This window comes from Chanodichthys erythropterus, chromosome 9, assembly GCF_024489055.1.
Source record: "Chanodichthys erythropterus isolate Z2021 chromosome 9, ASM2448905v1, whole genome shotgun sequence".
NCBI lineage: Eukaryota > Metazoa > Chordata > Actinopteri > Cypriniformes > Xenocyprididae > Chanodichthys > Chanodichthys erythropterus.
The window spans coordinates 2,195,915-2,213,958 of record NC_090229.1 but is presented as its reverse complement, the minus strand read 5'-3'; the positions used below and the strand labels follow the sequence as shown (position 1 = coordinate 2,213,958).

At 35.6% G+C, this 18,044-nt stretch overlaps 1 protein-coding gene across 2 annotated transcripts in view; it reads right to left on the bottom strand.

The window, feature by feature from the left end:
- The window catches only part of loxhd1b (lipoxygenase homology PLAT domains 1b), a 38,702-nt gene extending 21,087 nt beyond the window's left edge, over window positions 1-17,615 (bottom strand). Inside the window, exons 1-13 of one of the 2 annotated variants that reach the window (XM_067394207.1) lie at window positions 17,004-17,615; window positions 8,818-8,932; window positions 6,964-7,044; window positions 6,697-6,881; window positions 6,499-6,597; window positions 5,963-6,111; window positions 5,220-5,343; window positions 4,723-4,973; window positions 4,481-4,616; window positions 4,254-4,414; window positions 1,256-1,342; window positions 1,041-1,176; window positions 728-882 (exon numbers count right to left, since the gene is read on the bottom strand). In XM_067394207.1, the coding sequence (XP_067250308.1) occupies window positions 728-882; window positions 1,041-1,176; window positions 1,256-1,342; window positions 4,254-4,414; window positions 4,481-4,616; window positions 4,723-4,973; window positions 5,220-5,343; window positions 5,963-6,111; window positions 6,499-6,597; window positions 6,697-6,881; window positions 6,964-7,044; window positions 8,818-8,932; window positions 17,004-17,283 (1,959 nt within the window). In that variant the 5' untranslated portion in view covers window positions 17,284-17,615. Of the gene's footprint in view, window positions 1-727; window positions 883-1,040; window positions 1,177-1,255; window positions 1,343-4,253; window positions 4,415-4,480; window positions 4,617-4,722; window positions 4,974-5,219; window positions 5,344-5,962; window positions 6,112-6,498; window positions 6,598-6,696; window positions 6,882-6,963; window positions 7,045-8,817; window positions 8,933-17,003 lie in introns of those variants that run through there. The other variant, XM_067394206.1, reaches the window with a different exon arrangement.
- Between the last annotated feature and the right edge of the window lie 429 nt (window positions 17,616-18,044).

The following is an 18,044-nucleotide window of genomic DNA, read 5'->3' as shown; positions in this document are numbered from 1 at the left end:
CACAAAAAAACAGAAAAGATTTTGACCCTCATTAATCTGAATTGATCCGTTTTTAAGGCGCGGCTCCTTTAAGGCGTGTCAGTAAACGCCCACTGTTATGATTGGCTAACGTCACTGCATAGAAACAGTATCAACGCCCGCTCGCTATTGCACAAGTGTTTTGAAAACATTATCCTTATAAAACCGTCATTTGCAGACGAATCATGAATGAATGAATGAATGAGGCATTTACATAGCGCTTTCATATGTACTACTGTACACCCAAAGCGCTTTCCAATCATTTCAGGGGTCTGTCCTCATCCACCACCACCATGATGAATCATCAGATCAGTGCAGCCGCCTTCATCTGTCAGCAAAACTCTCCATCACACTGTGCCTCGTTTACAAAGTAAAATGCTCCGAACAAACATAATCCTCAGACACGATCCTGGGCCTATGGTGCTGGTGGGCGGGGCCTATGATGTGGGCATATGTAAATGTATTTGCCCATGTGACATCACAGATCCAGCAATATCCAAACGATATCCTTGATTAAAAACTGCTTTGTTTATAATGAGAAGGACGTTTTAAACTACGACACTTGCAGGATGTTTTAATAGTACAAAGACCTCTTATATGTCAAAAGTGATTTCTCATCATGTCATGACCTCTTTAAATCATTAAAATCATGTTAAAAGTGCAGAGAGCGAGTCGGACACTTCTAGATCTCCACAGGAACCGCACTAACGTTGCCCTTCTCGAACTTGTTGACGTTGTTCTTGCAGTTGATTAAAGCGCGGTCGCCCGTGTCGCCCTGATCTCCGATCAGACACAGAAACACGTGTGCGTCTGTCCCGCCGCCGCTCACGTTCCCCGTGTACACCGTGACGCGATACTTGATAACTGCAGGAACACAAGCATGAAGGTCATATTGAATACTGTTCTGATCACGCTCACATAAATGACATTCGGTAGAGTGTTACTGAATCAAATGTATGTGATAAACGAGTATGACGAACGAACCTAACCTAATAGATTACTTTACACTCAGACTCCAGTACCTGGCAGCGGCTCTGGGATCAGCTCTCCTGTGGCCGGAAGCTCCCGCACCACCTCGTTATCGTCCTCGTTAGTGTCCAGCCAGCGCTCGCACGGGAACTTGAAGGTTTCCTTCGTTAAAGTTTTCATTATGGAGATCTTTGGAGACATAAAGCAGAGTTATTCAGATTGCGTCTCGCTGTAACGCCGAGAAACGCTCAACATCTCCGGCTCTTACTCGACTCAGATGCCAGCCGGCGAAGGGGTTCCTCTTCTCGTGCCAAATCCTCAGCTTCATCAGCTTCCCGAGATCCGGCAGTTCCACCTGACAAAAGGAGGATGAACAAATTATATGCAGATTTGATGGTTTGAAATGCATAAAGACGCATCATCCTGTACATCCGAAAATATTGTAAATCACATATTAAACATAATGAAATATTTTGTAGTTTTGTCAGTTTTATCCAAAACAGCAGATTTACCAAGATCTTGTCCAGATGGGTTATTATAATCAACTAAAATAGTTCAATTAAAGCTAACTAAAACTGAATTATAGTTAAGCAAAACTTGGTTACTTGAAATAACATAAATGTTACCTGAAAATTACATAAAAATTATATAAATTATAAATAAATAAATAAATATATATATATTAATTTCAGCTAGTCTCCAAAGCAACCTTTCTCGTTTTCATTTAGTTCAATCTGATTTACTAAAATAACCAAAACTGAAATAAAACGTAATAAAAACAATATAGACATATTTTTTTAAAACACTAACAAAGATTGTAAAGATTGTAGACAAATTTTGATGTTGGCTTGACAAAGCCAGGTCTGAAAGTTTAAAATAATTTTGAAAAGATTTAAGTTTGAAGGTTTTTTTAACACAAAGTAAAAAATTGCTACAATCATGATTTAACACACATTGCTAACATTAATTAGTTTTTTGCTAACATGATTAGCACATTGCTAGCATGTTCTAAGCTGGTTGCTAGGCTTTGCCAGTGATAGATATGTAGTGGTACTTGGGCTGGTTGCTAGGGTGTTGCTGTGAGGTTGCTAGGGTACTCTATGTGGTTCCTAGGGTTTTGTTATGTGGTTTGCTAGGGTACTTTGTGTGGTTGCTTACCTTGACTAATATTCTTCTCCTATCTGTGTATTTATTTATAAAAAAAAAAAAATTCGCTATGAGCACTTTACTGACATAACTGTGACTTCACTCAGCACTTACATACTGTTGTTCTCATGTTGATTTAAATTTATTCTACTACTCTCATTTGTAAGTCGCTTTGGATAAAAGCGTCTGCTAAATGACTAAATGTAAATGTAAAATGGTTGCTAGTATGTGTTTGCCAAATTGCTAACATGTTTTAACATGTTTTAACACAAAGCTAGAATGTTTTTAGCATTTTTAAACATTAAGCTAACATGTTTTAGCATTAAGATAACATGTTTTATCATGTTTTAACATTAAGCTCGCAAGTTTTAAAATGAAACTAACAAGTTTTAGCACGAAACTAGCATTTTAACATTAAGCTAACATGTTTTAACATGAACCTAACAACTTATAACATGAAGCTAGTATGATTAAACACATTGCTAGTCTTTTTCTAGCATAAATTAGCACATTGCTAGCATTTTAACACACATTGTTAGTGTGACGACCAGGGCGGGCGAGAGCCGTGAGGGAACGGCGCGAGTGTTAATGAGCTTCACCTGGGAGGCGCACCGGCCTTGAGTCCCTCACGGAGGAGCTTCGGGAGCATAAAAGGAGGAGCGACTACAGTGAAGGACTCAAGGCCGGTGCGCCTCCCAGGTGAAGCTCATTAACACTCGCGCCGTTCCCTCACGGCTCTCGCCCGCCCTGGTCGCCACAGTTAGCATGTCCTAAGCTAGTTGCTAGGCTTTTCCAGTGATAGATATGTAGTTGTACTTGGGCTGGTTGCTAGGGTGTTGCTGTGCGGTTGCTAGGGTACTCTGAATGGTTCCTAGGGTTTTGTTATGTGGTTGCTAGTATGTGTTGCCAAATTGCTAACATGTTTCAACATGTTTTAACACAAAGCTAGCATGTTTTAACATGTTTAAGAATTAAGTTAACATGTTTTATCATGTTTTGACATGAAGCTAATAAGTTCTAGCATGAAACTAGCATTTTTAACATTAAGTTAAAATGTTTTAGCATGAACCTAACAACTTTAAACATGAAACTAGCATGTTTTAGCATTAAGTTGACATGTTTTAACATAAAGCTAATGAGTTTTAGCATGAAACTAGCTTTTTTAGCATTAAGTTAACATGTTTTAGCATGAACCTAACGTTTTAGCATGAACCTAACAACTTTAAACATGAAGCTAGCATGTTTTAACATTAAGTTGACATGTTTTAACATGAAGCTAATGAGTTTTAACATGAAACTAGCATTTTTAGCATTAAGTTAACATGTTTTAGCATGAACCTAACGTTTTAGCATGAACCTAACAACTTTAAACATGAAGCTAGCATGTTTTAACATTAAGTTGACATGTTTTAACATGAAGCTAATGAGTTTTAGCATGAAACTAGCTTTTTTAGCATTAAGTTAACATGTTTTAGCATGAACCTAACGTTTTAGCATGAACCTAACAACTTTAAACATGAAGCTAGCATGTTTTAACATTAAGATAACATGTTTTAACATGAACCTAACAACTTTAAACATGAAGCTAGCATGTTTTAACGTTAAGCTCATAAGTTTTAGCATGAAATTAGCATTTTTATCATGAAACAGGTAGCCTGTATCTAGCATAAATTAACACATTGCTAGCATTTTAACACACATTGTTAGCATGTCCTAGGCTAGTTGCTAAGCTTAGCTAGTTATAGATGGAGTTTTAAATGTCATTTTGAGGAGAAACATAAGTTGGATCAGTTAGAAAAGATAAAGCAGCATGAGTCAGGACAGTCTGACGGTCTGAGCCGAGGTCGGTGGTTGTAGCTTTAAAGCTCCAGAAGGACACAATGTTAAAATTTTGGCTCAGAAGAAGAATTTATCAGATTTTAAATTAAAATGTATCCATCCATGATAGTGTAAAAACAGCTTATAGAGACTAATAATATGAAATGTTAAAATGTTTAGATTAATATATATAAAAAGAGAGTTTACAGTCATTTTTATATATTTCAAAACACATTAAAACATTAAATAATATACAGTTTTTGCATTTGGCACCAATTTTTCCTCCAAAACAGCAGATTTACCATGAACTTGTCCAGCTGGCCCTGCTCGAAGTTGTCCGTTTTGTTGTCGAGTCTCATTTCGTCGGACTTGCCCTTCTCCCCGTATATCTGGAGTAAGACGGAGGCGTCTGTTCCTGCGCCTGCAAGATCCGACGTCCAAATCCAGAGGGACCAGGGGTGTTCTGAGGAGCAGGAGAACGTTTAACCTCACAAACCTCTTTCACGCTCGCGTCATGAGCGATACTCACTTTTCTGCCTCTTGTGTCTGAGCGAGACCATTTCATAGAGCTCTCTCTCGATGATCCCATCGCCCTCGTTCTCATCCAGCCATTTAGAGCAGGGGAACGTCTGTTCGATGCCGGTGAACGGACAGAAGACAACCACCTGCAACAGAACAGGTTCAGGCCTGAAGGTGAACATTCAAACTACTAGATTTCCCCAGTTTCTGAAATGATAATCAGCAGTTAAGCTCAGGAGAGACGAGCTCGACCTTGTCGCAGTACCAGCCGGCACTGACCCCGCCGTTATCGTGACCGATGGTGACGCGACTGAGCGGACTGAGCAGCGCCGCGATCTCCACGTTGAAGATGTCGGTGAGGCCGCGCTCGAACTTCCCTCCCTCCAGGAAGATCTTGCCGCTGTTCTTCAGGCCTTTGGAGCCGTGCATGATCATGTGGATTTTGGAGTTGGTTCCGGCACCTCTGATGTTCCCCGTCACCACCTGAACGTTGTAGACGATCCCTGCGGAAACACAGTCCGGTCAGAGGAGCTTACGTATACAACCAGTTAAAGTCCTGATCATCAAAGAAGAGTCTCTTCTGCAAGACTGGAGTATTGATGCTGAAAATTCAGCTTTGATCACCGGATATAAATTACACTTTACTATATATTCACATAGAAAACAGCTGATTTACACTGGAATAATATTTCACAATATTTTAGGTGAGGAGATGTTGGTTTTTGGAGGTTGTATGAAGAGATTTTTACCGGTGGGTTGACTTCCTCCAACCAGAATATCTCTCTGAATCTTCCCATCATCTTCATCGATGGCAAACCAGCGGTTGATGGGAAACTCATACACGGCTTTGTTTCCCAAATCATCCAGTATGACCTGAAATGAAAGCGAAGCGCGGTCAGCAGCGCGGGTTTCATTCCAGTGATATATGGTGTCGGTGTGAACAATCTATGCGCATATCTATCTATCAGCAGGCTGCGGCTCTCATCAGAAGGAAAGCCAATCCTGTAGAGTAGTGTGGTGTTTCCTTTCAGCGTGGATAAGGTGACGAGGATGACCTCATCCTGAGAGATGCCATGCAAGGTGGAGCGGATGCAAATGATCCACTACCAGCCCAAATCCCTCTGCATGTGATCGTACGGCTGGGCTGACAACATCGACTGAAGTCTCGGCTTTCAAATCCTGTCAGTTTTATCATGAGGTTTAAGCAATAAACGTGTTTTGTGTCTCTTTAATGTGCAGAACCGGTCATCTCTCACACTTTACTACTAGTCACAGCACCAAATAAACATGAATGAACATCAGAAGGTACGTTTAAAGATAAAGTACAACTTATCCACGAAAAGACGTCAATAAAACAGCTTGAGTCACATTTTCCTCAAAAAAAGCCATTCAGTGATCGATAGTCAGCTAGACAAATAACTCGAGAGAGGAGTGTTTGATAAATATATGCACTATTTACACACACATTTACTACATTTTACTGAGATTTTACCTTCTCCACGAACCATCCAGCCGAAGAGCCTCTGTTGTTGTGGCCGATGGTGATTTTCCGGATTCTGCCCAGATTTGGAGCTTCTATGGTGAACTTGTCTTCTGTTCCCCTCTCAAAGTTGTTTTTATCGTTGTCGAGTCTTCTCTCGCCTTTGGGAAATATAAACATCAGATCATAATATTAAACGCAAAACACATCAGAGATAAAGTGATCCGTGTCTTAGTCTACAGACACTTTAACCCAGCGTATTTCTGTAGAAACCATGAGATGACCAATGTCCCCAGAATGCATCTGTGAAGTTTCAGCTCAAAATCCCCCACAGATCATTTATTATATCTTGTCAAATTTCCCCCTATTTGGGTGTGAGCAAAAACACGCCGTTTTTGTGTGTGTCCCTTTAAATGCAAATGAGCTGCTGCTCCAGAAGAGGGCGGAGCTTAAACAGCTCAACAACAACAAAGCTGGAGAATCTCACGCAGCCAAAATGAGGATTGTCAGTAACGGTGCTTAAATGGGACCGCTTCCATCCTAGTTACCTGTATCTCCATTTTCACCAAAAATATTGAGGAAAACATCAGCATCCGTCCCACTTCCTTTCACATCAGGCGTGAACACACTCACGACATATTTATTATCTGCAAAAAAGCACAACAAAGACTGAAATTCTCTGAACTTGATATGAATCAGAGGAAACAAGATCATTTGAGAGCGTTTCACCATGGTAAAAGTCTCACATTTGGGCATGTCCATGGGGTCCAGACTGCCCAGCAGGTCCCGGACGAACAGGCTGTCGCCCTCGGTCCTGCTCAGCCAGTTGTTGCAGGCGAAGTAGAAGCGTAAATGTGGCCTGTTCATGTCTGTGACCACGACCCGGTCCAGAAACCAGCTGGCGTTCAGACCCGTGTTATCATGCTCAATCCTGACAGACGGCACAGACGCGCTGACACCTCCATTCACACAGCATCCCTGACCTCAGATTACAGTAAAACTTGTCAACTTACCTAACTTTCTTCAGCGGCCCGACATTGTGTGTTTTTATCCGGAAGACGTCAGTCTTGTTTTTTTCAAAAGCAGTTCGATTCCTGTAAGAAATATTAATGCAAGTAATAACCGAAGCGATCTTAATTTCTGGAAACGCAGAATTGTCTAAAGACAAACTCAAACCCTGAATCCCTTTAAACAATCACCAAAATAATATGAAACCATAATAATACACTAATAAAGTTTTGTAATACTATGGTGTAAATCTAAATAACTAATAAAGACTAATCTTATCCATCATAAGACTTTAATAGTTCAAACCTTTGAGAAGAAATGCAATTTAAGAGCACAATGGCTGTAAATGAACAGTATCTTCAGAAAGAAAACACTTCATCGTATATTAAATCTCCTTATTGTAAACGTAAAAACAGTCACGATACATTTCAGAAAATGCATGATATCTAGCACCCAATATATCATGTATTTGCTGATGGAACATAATGTAAACACACATATTCTGTAAATGAGCTTTGGCTAATGTTTCATGTGACATGAACTGCAAAAAAATGTTTGTCTGCTCAGTGTTTCTGTCTTGTATCTTTAAGATTGTTTAAATATTATTAAAAGGAAACAAGATAAGAAAAATGACTGAAGATATTAAGACTGAAAAATGAATCAAAATGAAGTGCTTAAAACAAGAACAAATATCTGCCAATGGAGTCAGAAAAATAATCTTAATTCAAAGAGAAAACAAGACTCCGTTGGCAGATATTTGTCCTTGTTTTAACTCTGATGCTCATCGCGTGACGGTCAAAAATGGCAGAAAATTATTTTTTTCAATAAAATCAATGTACTATATTTTAGTTCAATAATGTTTTTTTATTTCATATTTTATATTTTTATAGGACTTTAAGGTACTACATTATATTTTATGTAGTATTTATTATCCATTTATTCAATTTTTGTTGAGCATAGACCTGAAAATTACATTTCCAACGTAAACTTCAATGTTTTAGAGCAACAGACTGAAGTTTGTTCTCTTTTTAAAGAAGACATTTTTTTTAAAGTGAACTTTAAAAAGAGTTAGAGAAGTTTGCTGATATAAAGAAAATGCACAAAAATACTATTTTCAATTTTTGTATGAAATATATATTTTCCAAAACACATTTTAATCTAAAACTGCGAGAAAAATCAAAGCCTTAAATCTAAACAAGTTGTGTTCCAAATTTGAGGTTGAAATCTCAAGAAATGAGCTTTCAGTAAGATTTTGTTTGGGCGCAGTACCATACACTTCCACTAGGTAGAAATTTGTTTCCAATGTTTAGATGTTTGTACTTTAAAAGCAGACAAAAATACTGAGTAATTAAACCACATTTGCAGTGTGAGTCAAGCTAGATTAGAGTAAATATCATTGTGAATGATGTGTGTCTGGAAACAGAATAGTAAAGTGCTGCGGTGTTTCTCTCTACAGCACAATGCTATACATTTCCACAGTCTGATCCACTCGAGTCCATCATAGTGATGTACAGCACATGTATATTGTAGCCCTTCATTATGAGGAGCAATAAACCTCCTGAGCCTTTCTGAACGCCGTTCGCCCAATCGGATCATGCAAATGAAATATTGGTCCTTGATGAAAGGTTCTAGAATATCATGTGCACAAGTTCAGAGTAAACGGCACAACAGCAGCGCCTCAAATACCTCTTCTCTGTGCTGTGGATTCAGGGAAAGACAGAGTGATGGTGTTAAATTTCATCAGAATACATAACCTTTAAACACAACAGTAAACAACGAGACTGCAGCTACCAGGCCATTCATTTATTATTAACAGAGATGATTATGAATCAAGTTTCAGGTCAGTAACATGGACTCACTTGCTGGCCAGGTGCAACTTGGGAGTGATGCCATAGTCACCAAACAGCGTGATAAAGACATTGGCGTCTGTACCTGCGCCGTTGACGTCTCCGGTGATGGTCACCACCTCATAGACTGTCATGTGATTGAGCACAGAATGCATGAGTGCATTATTAATGAGGAGGATATTCACACTTCAGTGAATAACTGTGTGAAACGCCCCGATGAACAATGACTACGGTCATGATCTGCTCATATTAATACAAGTGTGAGAACACGAAGATGAATCAAGTCACGATAACCCATATTAATATGGATCACAGCAATATCAGGTGACCGCCCGGAAACCAGAGGGCAAAATACAACTGAAATCTCCCCAGCTGACAACAAGAACGCTTGCCAGTGATCCCGTTAAAGTTTCTTCCTGGTTATGTGAACATTACGGAAATATTTCATTGTATCATTCTTCAAACATTACGGGAACGTTACTTTTGAATGTTCTATGAACGTTCTGAAACATTTAAAAAACGTTAGACGAACTAAAACGTTTAAAATAAAAGCTCAATGAATGATTTATAAATAATGTTTTGTGCTAATGTCTTGAGAACATTATTAAAGACCAGATAACTTTGAAAGAACGTTTTATTTTATTTGTTAATGGAAGAACGTTTCTTCATAACTTTTAGAGAACCTTACCACAACGTTCTGAGAACATTAGCTTGGTCACTTCTTATTATCTATGAATTAAACAAGGTTATAAAGTCAGAATTTAATTACTTTATATCTCGCAATTCTGACTTTATATCTCACAATTCTGACTTTATATCTCTCAATTCTGACTTTATATCTCACAATTCTGACTTTATATCTCACAATTCTGACTTTATATCTCACAATTCTGACTTTATATCTCACAATTCTGACTTTATATCTCTCAATTCTGACTTTATATCTCACAATTCTGACTTTATATCTCACAATTCTGACTTTATATCTCTCAATTCTGACTTTATATCTCAATTCTGACTTTATATCTCAATTCTGACTTTATATCTCGCAATTCTGACTTTATATCTCACAATTCTGACTTTATATCTCTCAATTCTGACTTTATATCTCACAATTCTGACTTTATATCTCACAATTCTGACTTTATATCTCACAATTCTGACTTTATATCTCACAATTCTGACTTTATATCTCTCAATTCTGACTTTATATCTCACAATTCTGACTTTATATCTCAATTCTGACTTTATATCTCAATTCTGACTTTATATCTCAATTCTGACTTTATATCTCACAATTCTGACTTTATATCTCACAATTCTGACTTTATATCTCACAATTCTGACTTTATATCTCACAATTCTGACTTTATATCTCTCAATTCTGACTTTATATCTCACAATTCTGACTTTATATCTCACAATTCTGACTTTATATCTCTCAATTCTGACTTTATATCTCAATTCTGACTTTATATCTCAATTCTGACTTTATATCTCGCAATTCTGACTTTATATCTCAATTCTGACTTTATATCTCGCAATTCTGACTTTATATCTCAATTCTGACTTTATATCGCAATTCTGACTTTATATCTCAATTCTGACTTTATATCTCAATTCTGACTTTATATCTCAATTCTGACTTTATATCTCAATTCTGACTTTATATCTCACAATTCTGACTTTATATCTCAATTCTGACTTTATATCTCAATTCTGACTTTATATCTCAATTCTGACTTTATATCTCACAATTCTGACTTTATATCTCACAATTCTGACTTTATATCTCACAATTCTGACTTTATATCTCTCAATTCTGACTTTATATCTCACAATTCTGACTTTATATCTCACAATTCTGACTTTATATCTCTCAATTCTGACTTTATATCTCAATTCTGACTTTATATCTCAATTCTGACTTTATATCTCACAATTCTGACTTTATATCTCAATTCTGACTTTATATCTCAATTCTGACTTTATATCTCAATTCTGACTTTATATCTCACAATTCTGACTTTATATCTCACAATTCTGACTTTATATCTCACAATTCTGACTTTATATCTCACAATTCTGACTTTATATCTCACAATTCTGACTTTATATCTCTCAATTCTGACTTTATATCTCTCAATTCTGACTTTATATCTCTCAATTCTGACTTTATATCTCACAATTCTGACTTTATATCTCACAATTCTGACTTTATATCTCTCAATTCTGACTTTATATCTCACAATTCTGACTTTATATCGCAATTCTGACTTTATATCTCGCAATTCTGACTTTATATCTCAATTCTGACTTTATATCTCAATTCTGACTTTATATCTCAATTCTGACTTTATATCTCACAATTCTGACTTTATATCTCACAATTCTGACTTTATATCTCAATTCTGACTTTATATCTCAATTCTGACTTTATATCTCGCAATTCTGACTTTATATCTCAATTCTGACTTTATATCTCAATTCTGACTTTATATCTCACAATTCTGACTTTATATCTCGCAATTCTGACTTTATATCTCAATTCTGACTTTATATCTCAATTCTGACTTTATATCTCGCAATTCTGACTTTATATCTCAATTCTGACTTTATATCTCAATTCTGACTTTATATCTCGCAATTCTGACTTTATATCTCAATTCTGACTTTATATCTCAATTCTGACTTTATATCTCACAATTCTGACTTTATATCTCACAATTCTGACTTTATATGTCAATTCTGACTTTATATCTCAATTCTGACTTTATATCTCGCAATTCTGACTTTATATCTCAATTCTGACTTTATATCTCAATTCTGACTTTATATCTCAATTCTGACTTTATATCTCACAATTCTGACTTTATATCTCAATTCTGACTTTATATCTCAATTCTGACTTTATATCTCACAATTCTGACTTTATATCTCACAATTCTGACTTTATATCTCAATTCTGACTTTATATCTCAATTCTGACTTTATATCTCAATTCTGACTTTATATCTCAATTCTGACTTTATATCTCGCAATTCTGACTTTATATCTCAATTCTGACTTTATATCTCGCAATTCTGACTTTATATCTCAATTCTGACTTTATATCTCAATTCTGACTTTATATCTCGCAATTCTGACTTTATATCTCAATTCTGACTTTATATCTCAATTCTGACTTTATATCTCACAATTCTGACTTTATATCTCACAATTCTGACTTTATTTCTCAATTCTGACTTTATATCTCAATTCTGACTTTATATCTCGCAATTCTGACTTTATATCTCAATTCTGACTTTATATCTCAATTCTGACTTTATATCTCACAATTCTGACTTTATATCTCGCAATTCTGACTTTATATCTCAATTCTGACTTTATATCTCAATTCTGACTTTATATCTCGCAATTCTGACTTTATATCTCAATTCTGACTTTATATCTCAATTCTGACTTTATATCTCGCAATTCTGACTTTATATCTCAATTCTGACTTTATATCTCAATTCTGACTTTATATCTCACAATTCTGACTTTATATCTCACAATTCTGACTTTATATGTCAATTCTGACTTTATATCTCAATTCTGACTTTATATCTCGCAATTCTGACTTTATATCTCAATTCTGACTTTATATCTCAATTCTGACTTTATATCTCAATTCTGACTTTATATCTCACAATTCTGACTTTATATCTCGCAATTCTGACTTTATATCTCACAATTCTGACTTTATATCTCACAATTCTGACTTTATATGTCAATTCTGACTTTATATCTCAATTCTGACTTTATATCTCGCAATTCTGACTTTATATCTCAATTCTGACTTTATATCTCAATTCTGACTTTATATCTCACAATTCTGACTTTATATCTCGCAATAGACCTTTTTCACACTTCCGGGTTTTTGGCTTCCGGAATGAGCCACGCAGTGTAAAAGATTTTCCGGTTACAGTGATAGATAGCCTCGATCAGAACCAGTTCGGGAATCAAAGTCGTTTTACGAATTAAATGTCTTGAAAATGTTTGAACGGCCTTGGTGAATTATTGGTGAGACTACAGAGCTCGCATTAAGAGCTAAATTTAATAAATAATTTGAAGTGATGGCGGTTAAACTGGTTATATTCTTCGTGTATGTTTGGCGCGGCTGTGCATTATCGCGCTCCATGTGCTGTAAAGACAGTGTCTGTGTCTAAACGTGCATACTATGTGACATTATTAATATTCAGTACTATTTAGGGTGGATAGTATGCACATAATGAGATGTATAGAGTGTTTTTAGCGACGTGCTGGGGAAATGATCGACTGGTAGATCCCTTATCACACAAGCCTGATCCTCTGATTCGTGAAGCAGGACTGCTCGCACCATGATATTTCTGGATATAAACAATTCAGTCATCTCTCACTCATTTTCCTGTCATCATCATCTTAAAGTGTGTATTATGCGCAGCATTGTTGTGCAATTGCAACATGCAAAGACTGATAGTTGTGTACAGTGTGGTTTTGGAAATTATGTCTTAGTTTAATCATTTTAATCGATCAGGATTAATGATAACATATGCTTGAATGTGGGATGTGATGCCATATGAGACATGCTATATATTTTTTAAAACGTAGCTATTAAACTCACGACAATATTATGTATCTCACGACTTTATATCCCACATTAAAGTATATATTGGGAGTTAATTTTTTTTAATTAATAAATTATATAAATGTTCGTAGTACGTAATACGATCTGGGAAATTGCTGAATGCGTAGCCTTTGCTGTATGACAACTGGTGATATAAATCCATCTTCCGGTAAATTCGATCAACGGTCTGAGTGGCTGTATAAGCTACAAACCAGTAGAAAATAATTTATTTGTAGATTATACAAAAGCTATTTGGAAAACAGACAAAACAGAAAAGGTAAGAAGCGATATTTGAGAAAAGAGCATATCAATGTAATAGCCGTAGACGCATAGCGGAACTAACTTTACCCTGCGTCACGTGATTTCCGATTCTTGTGAAAAAGGTCTATTCTGACTTTATATCTCAATTCTGACTTTATATCTCACAATTCTGACTTTATATCTCGCAATTCTGACTTTATATCTCGCAATTCTGACTTTATATCTCAATTCTGACTTTATATCTCAATTCTGACTTTATATCTCAATTCTGACTTTATATCTCGCAATTCTGACTTTATATCTCAATTCTGACTTTATATCTCGCAATTCTGACTTTATATCTCAATTCTGACTTTATATCTCACAATTCTGACTTTATATCTCAATTCTGACTTTATATCTCACTATTCTGACTTTATATCTCGCAATTCTGACTTTATATCTCAATTCTGACTTTATATCTCAATTCTGACTTTATATCTCGCAAATCTGACTTTATATCTCAATTCTGACTTTATATCTCACAATTCTGACTTTATATCTTGCAATTCACTTTATATCTCAAATCTGACTTTATATCTCAATTCTGACTTTATATCTCGCAATTCTGACTTTATATCTCAATTCTGACTTTATATCTCAATTCTGACTTTATATCTCGCAATTCTGACTTTATATCTCAATTCTGACTTTATATCTCAATTCTGACTTTATATCTCACAATTTTATATCTCACAATTCTGACTTTATATCTCAATTCTGACTTTATATCTCAATTCTGACTTTATATCTCACAATTCTGACTTTATATCTCACAATTCTGACTTTATATGTCAATTCTGACTTTATATCTCAATTCTGACTTTATATCTCGCAATTCTGACTTTATATCTCAATTCTGACTTTATATCTCAATTCTGACTTTATATCTCAATTCTGACTTTATATCTCGCAATTCTGACTTTATATCTCGCAATTCTGACTTTATATCTCGCAATTCTGACTTTATATCTCACAATTCTGACTTTATATCTCAATTCTGACTTTATATCTCAATTCTGACTTTATATCTCGCAATTCTGACTTTATATCTCACAATTCTGACTTTATATCTCAATTCTGACTTTATATCTCAATTCTGACTTTATATCTCATTTCTGACTTTATATCTCAATTCTGACTTTATATCTCACAATTCTGACTTTATATCTCAATTCTGACTTTATATCTCGCAATTCTGACTTTATATCTCAATTCTGACTTTATATCTCACAATTCTGACTTTATATCTCAATTCTGACTTTATATCTCGTAATTCTGACTTTATATCTCACAATTCTGACTTTATATCTCAATTCTGACTTTATATCTCAATTCTGACTTTATATCTCACAATTCTGACTTTATATCTCAATTCTGACTTTATATCTCAATTCTGACTTTATATCTCGCAATTCTGACTTTATATCTCGCAATTCTGACTTTATATCTCACAATTCTGACTTTATATCTCACAATTCTGACTTTATATCTCAATTCTGACTTTATATCTCAATTCTGACTTTATATCTCACAATTCTGACTTTATATCTCAATTCTGACTTTATATCTCAATTCTGACTTTATATCTCGCAATTCTGACTTTATATCTCGCAATTCTGACTTTATATCTCACAATTCTGACTTTATATCTCACAATTCTGACTTTATATCTCAATTCTGACTTTATATCTCAATTCTGACTTTATATCTCAATTCTGACTTTATATCTCAATTCTGACTTTATATCTCGCAATTCTGACTTTATATCTCAATTCTGACTTTATATCTCAATTCTGACTTTATATCTCACAATTCTGACTTTATATCTCAATTCTGACTTTATATCTCACAATTCTGACTTTATATCTCAATTCTGACTTTATATCTCACAATTCTGACTTTATATCTCAATTCTGACTTTATATCTCAATTCTGACTTTATATCTCACAATTCTGACTTTATATCTCGCAATTCTTACTTTATATCTCGCAATTCTGACTTTATATCTCAATTCTGACTTTATATCTCACAATTCTGACTTTATATCTCAATTCTGACTTTATATCTCAATTCTGACTTTATATCTCAATTCTGACTTTATATCTCGCAATTCTGACTTTATATCTCAATTCTGACTTTATATCTCAATTCTGACTTTATATCTCACAATTCTGACTTTATATCTCAATTCTGACTTTATATCTCACAATTCTGACTTTATATCTCAATTCTGACTTTATATCTCAATTCTGACTTTATATCTCACAATTCTGACTTTATATCTCAATTCTGACTTTATATCTCACAATTCTGACTTTATATCTCACAATTCTGACTTTATATCTCAATTCTGACTTTATATCTCAATTCTGACTTTATATCTCACAATTCTGACTTTATATCTCAATTCTGACTTTATATCTCACAATTCTGACTTTATATCTCACAATTCTGACTTTATATCTCAATTCTGACTTTATATCTCACAATTCTGACTTTATATCTCACAATTCTGACTTTATATCTCAATTCTGACTTTATATCTCACAATTCTGACTTTATATCTCAATTCTGACTTTATATCTCAATTCTGACTTTATATCTCGCAATTCTGACTTTATATCTCAATTCTGACTTTATATCTCGCAATTCTGACTTTATAACTCGAAATTCCGACTTTATATCTCGCAATTCTGACTTTATAACTCGAAATTCCGACTTTATATCTCGCAATTCTGACTTTACATCTCGCAATTCTGACTTTATATCTCAATTCTGACTTTATATCTTGCAATTCCGACTTTATATCTCGTAATTCTGACTTCATATCTTGCAATTCTGACTTTATATCTCAATTCTGACTTTATATCTCGTAATTCTGACTTTATATCTCGCAATTCCGCTTTTATATCACACAATTCTGACTTTATATCTCGCAATTCTGACTTTAAAATACAATTTTGAGAAAAAAAAGTCAGAATGTTGAACTAAAAAGTCATTTTTTAAATGTTACTAATTGTTCCAGAACATTCAGAGAACATTCAAAAGTAACGTTCCCATAATGTTTAAAGAATGGAATGTTCACTTAACATTCATATAACCAAGAAATAATGTTTTTAAAACTTTTATTTTTTAATGGACATTCTGAGAACACTCAGTTAGACCTTAAATTTTCATTAGTTGGATCAGTGCGCTGCTCAAACAGCAAATCCTCCCCGAGCAGAAGACATGTTGGAGGCGTCTTACCTTTCTTCTTGTGGTACTCGTCCTCATAGTTCTCCACTTTTTCAGGCTCATAGTTCCTCAGTTCGTTCTCGTAGATCTCCACATAATCGACATGTTTGGATTTCTTCTTCTTGCCTTTCCCCTTCTTGCCCTCGTCGTCACTGTCAGCGGTTCCTTTCTTGGACTTCTTCTTCTTCTTCTTCTGGCCGTCGTCGTCCTCCTCCTCCGGCTCCGTATCTTCTTTCTCGGCTTTCTTCTTCTTCTTCCCCTCGTCTTTGGACTTCTTGTCTTTGGATCCCATGATGCTCTTTTTCCTGTCTTTGTTCACTTGAACGACATCTGGAAGGTTTTGTTGTCTCTTCTTGTCTTTGTGTTCATCTTCACCGTCCTCGCTGCTGCTCTTCACCTCCTCCGCATCCTCCCGTTTAGAGCTTTTCTTCTTCTTCTTCTTGGTCCCTCTGCGGCTCTTCCTCACCTCGGATGCATCGCTGACCGTTTCTGTGTCCTCAGTGTGTTTCTGTTTCTTCTTTGTGGCACAATCTGGACCGCTGATCTTACCTTTCCTTCTCGACTTTGATTTCTTCTCCTCTCCGTCATCGTCCTCGTCTTCTTCGGTTTCCTGTGCCTGCCGTGTTTTTTTCTCCTTCGAGGGCATCTTTAATTTATTTACTACAGTGTAACTTTAACTGTTGACTGTGAGTGTCCAGGTGAAAGACGACGAGGCTGACCTGTGATGATCGCCGGAGCTGCCAGGAAGAGCGGGCCGCGGGTGAAGCTCTGGAGCCGCGCAGGGCTTCCCTTTCTCTGATGACCGCCGCCTGTTAAACATGACACACTCCATCATCATGTGACTGAGAGCAGAGTAAACAAGACAAACATGCGCTGTCACTGCTGAACTCTCTCCACAACATCCACACACTGACTGCTGTAAATATGACAGACCTCAAACACATTTACCGGTTAACTGAAACATACTTTATTTTAGTGGCCAAGACCCCGTTTCTAATATTCAAAAGCTGAATTACTGATATTACTAGATCTAAAACTGATATAAAAAAAAAT